The sequence below is a fragment of the Schistocerca gregaria genome, chromosome 8, assembly GCF_023897955.1.
Source record: "Schistocerca gregaria isolate iqSchGreg1 chromosome 8, iqSchGreg1.2, whole genome shotgun sequence".
NCBI lineage: Eukaryota > Metazoa > Arthropoda > Insecta > Orthoptera > Acrididae > Schistocerca > Schistocerca gregaria.
The window spans coordinates 427,104,012-427,106,846 of NC_064927.1; the positions used below are offsets into that span (position 1 = coordinate 427,104,012).

A 2,835-nucleotide genomic window follows, 5' to 3' on the forward strand; every position below is an offset into this window, starting at 1 on the left:
CTATACTGATTTATTTTGCCTCTTGTTTTATTTAATGTTACATCGTTGAGCTTCTGCAAATGTGTTTGATTGAATAGATAACGCAAAATTTTATACTCCTCTCTTTGTAAATACTTTGATGTCATGACTTGAACAGCGCGGTCTTCGGTCCCATCGGTTAAGGGAAGACTGGGGAAAGAAGAGCGCCGTGCCCTTTCAAAGGACCCTCCCCGGCATTTGCCTGGAGCGATTTAGGGAAATCACGGAAAGCTTCAGTCAGGATGGCAGGACGCGGGTTTGAAGCGCCGTCCTCCCGTACGCGAGTCCACTGTGCTAATCACTGCGCCACCTCGATCGGTCCACCAATACAAAGGATTGCAGTGGCGGTCCTATCAGTTACTGCAGACAAACAACAATGTAACAGCAAAGTAGAGCACCGCTGTAGTATATGTTGTAAGTAGGCTGTTTAGGTTTTCTTATTGGTAACGCCACATAGCGCTCGGTATGAAAAATCACTGGCTGTGCTGTGCGCAGTCTGTACTTAGTTTTCATTGTTGTCTGCCATTGTAGTGTCGGGCAGCGGCAGCTGGATGCTAACAGCGCGTAGCGTTGCGCAGTTGGAGGTGAGCCGCCAGCAGTGGTGGACGTGGGGAGAGAGATGGCGGAGTTTTGAAATTTGTAAGAACTGGTGTCATGAACTGATATATATATTATAACTATTAAGGTTTTGAAATTATTGGAGGAAGCTACGGAGATTTTGAGAATTTGACTGTGGTGTCATGATGTTATTATTACGACGACGATGTGAATTATGCTGCTGAGGTATGTTTAAGCTGATGCTATATGAGTTATTTGGTTATGCTACGTATCTGTTATGATGAAATATTGAAGAAGTGTCGACGAATATATATATATATATATGTGTAATAAGGTAAGAAATAATGAGTAGTGGTTAGGGACTCTGGTTTGTGAAAAAGGATGTTGGAAACCAAGAATCGTACTTTAAGAGTTGTGAAATGTGTGTATATGCGTGAATGCATCACTATGCTGGCGAAAATTTTTTGGACACAATTATGTTTAAATGATTTTATTTCTACAGATTTGTAACGCAAATTCTTGACCTGTGAATTTTTTTAATATGAGACTGCCACTGTAGCGGAAACTGGTGTCGTAAATATTTCGATAAGACAGTTAAGTGACCACCTGCATGTAATGCGTCGTGGGCACCCAGCTGCGCGACAACCACCTGACAAAAGAAAGCCATTAGTGTGTGCCTGTCAGAGGCACAGGTGGAAAAAAAAGAGGCCATTATCCTCGCTATTGAGATTCCTTTGTAGAAAGAATCGCAAATACTACACGCCCAAACTTGAAAACATATGATTACACTGTGGAGCTCTTAATTTATGATATTTACTAAAATGCCTAATGAAACGACGAGAAACATTTCATGGCTATTGTCCTGCTAGTTGAGAGAAATGCCATGTGGCTTGCTTTATGCATTTATTTACTCATTTTGTTTAATATTTAGTTTCTAACTGCACTGAAGCATTGGTTAAAATAAATTTTATACATGTGCTAATATAACTACTTTCTGTCTACAGACCCAGTAAAGAATCATTTTATGATGTACTTCCTTAGAAAAGAGAGCACAAATAGACATTTCCCTTCACAGGACTTACAAAAATAATTTTTTTTTTACGATTTGGTAACTTATCCCTACGAAAGAATGGCCCTGACTATCATTAACCTATACGTTTCACAAATCACTTACCTCACAAAAATCTTCGTTGCTCAAGCTACTGCAATACAGCGAGCGCCACTACTGCCAGCTAAATAAAAGATTCAAACTACTGAAGGCACTAACTACTGATAGGCATAGTTAGCAAATGAAAGATTTTAATAGAGAACAAACAATGTATTTACCTCACTAGTCATAATATATATAGCAGTTCATGACACCAATTCTTACAAATTTCAAAACTCCGCCATCTCTCTCCCCATGTCCACCACTGCTGGCGGCTCACCTCCAACTGCATTACGATTAACATTTGACAACAGTCCAAGACAGAATCGTTCTGAATTGCTTGGGTCTGTGAAACCATCTACTGTTGTAGAAGGCTGTGAAGCATGAAAAGTTTCACCAACACAAGTATTGAGTTCATAGTAACTAATAGAGCACCAAAAGGCTGGTTCACAGTACATCACTGGTTGGGCATCAACAGGAGGTAAGGGTTCAAGCTGGGACATATTCATGGTTTCACTTCTGTCAATGCTGTCTCCATCTTCTGACATATACTGAAGTGGAGGACTCTCTGTTGCAGACATTGTAGGTGTGGTTGCCATGCCTGGAGATGGTGTGAATGACATCTTGACTTGTTTCACTTTTTGTTCATATATTTAAGTTACATCAAGAACAAAGCAACACACACAGCCTGAGTCCAAAGAAACTTAAAGGAAGTGATTCGTATCTTTCAAACTTCCAGTCAGCAGTATCATAACCTTGTAACAAGGATACTGTTTTTATGTATTAGCACTGCACAATCTTTTAAAACGCTTGTTACAGAAACACATAAGCACCTCAGTGATGTGTTTTTTGCAACTTTCTGGCTGAGCCTCAGTCTTCATGTTTGCAATTTGACTTTATTTTGCCCACTGGCACTGTCCTTCCAATCCTGTTGCATTTAGGATGGTCCAGTCTCACTGAGAATCCGCCTAATAAGAGGTGAAATCACTTAGAAACACAGCTCCTTCGGTTGTTTTCCTCACTTATTTTTCCTGCAAGTTTATAAACAAACCTAAACAGCCTACTTACAATGTTTACTTATTCTTATAATCTTTTACTACAGAGTGCCATAA

General features: G+C 39.8%; 1 protein-coding gene across 1 annotated transcript; it reads right to left on the reverse strand.

Moving 5' to 3' along the window:
• Positions 1-316: 316 nt before the first annotated feature.
• LOC126285226 (mothers against decapentaplegic homolog 3-like) lies at positions 317-2,346 on the reverse strand. The gene is made up of 2 exons (XM_049984525.1): positions 2,004-2,346; positions 317-378 (listed from the first exon to the last, which is right to left on the reverse strand). The coding sequence occupies exons 1-2, from the start codon at positions 2,344-2,346 to the stop codon at positions 317-319; spliced, it is 405 nt and encodes a 134-aa protein (XP_049840482.1).
• Positions 2,347-2,835: the final 489 nt, after the last annotated feature.

What these genes read in the sequence shown, in the direction of transcription:
- LOC126285226 (XM_049984525.1), bottom strand. Translation starts at nt 2,346, where the DNA reads ATGTCATTCACACCATCTCCAGGCATGGCAACCACACCTACAATGTCT. An exon ending in TAATCGTAATGCAGTTGGAG is followed by an intron (nt 379 to 2,003) that starts GTGAGCCGCCAG and finishes GTTTGTCTGCAG; the next exon opens with TAACTGATAGGACCGCCACT.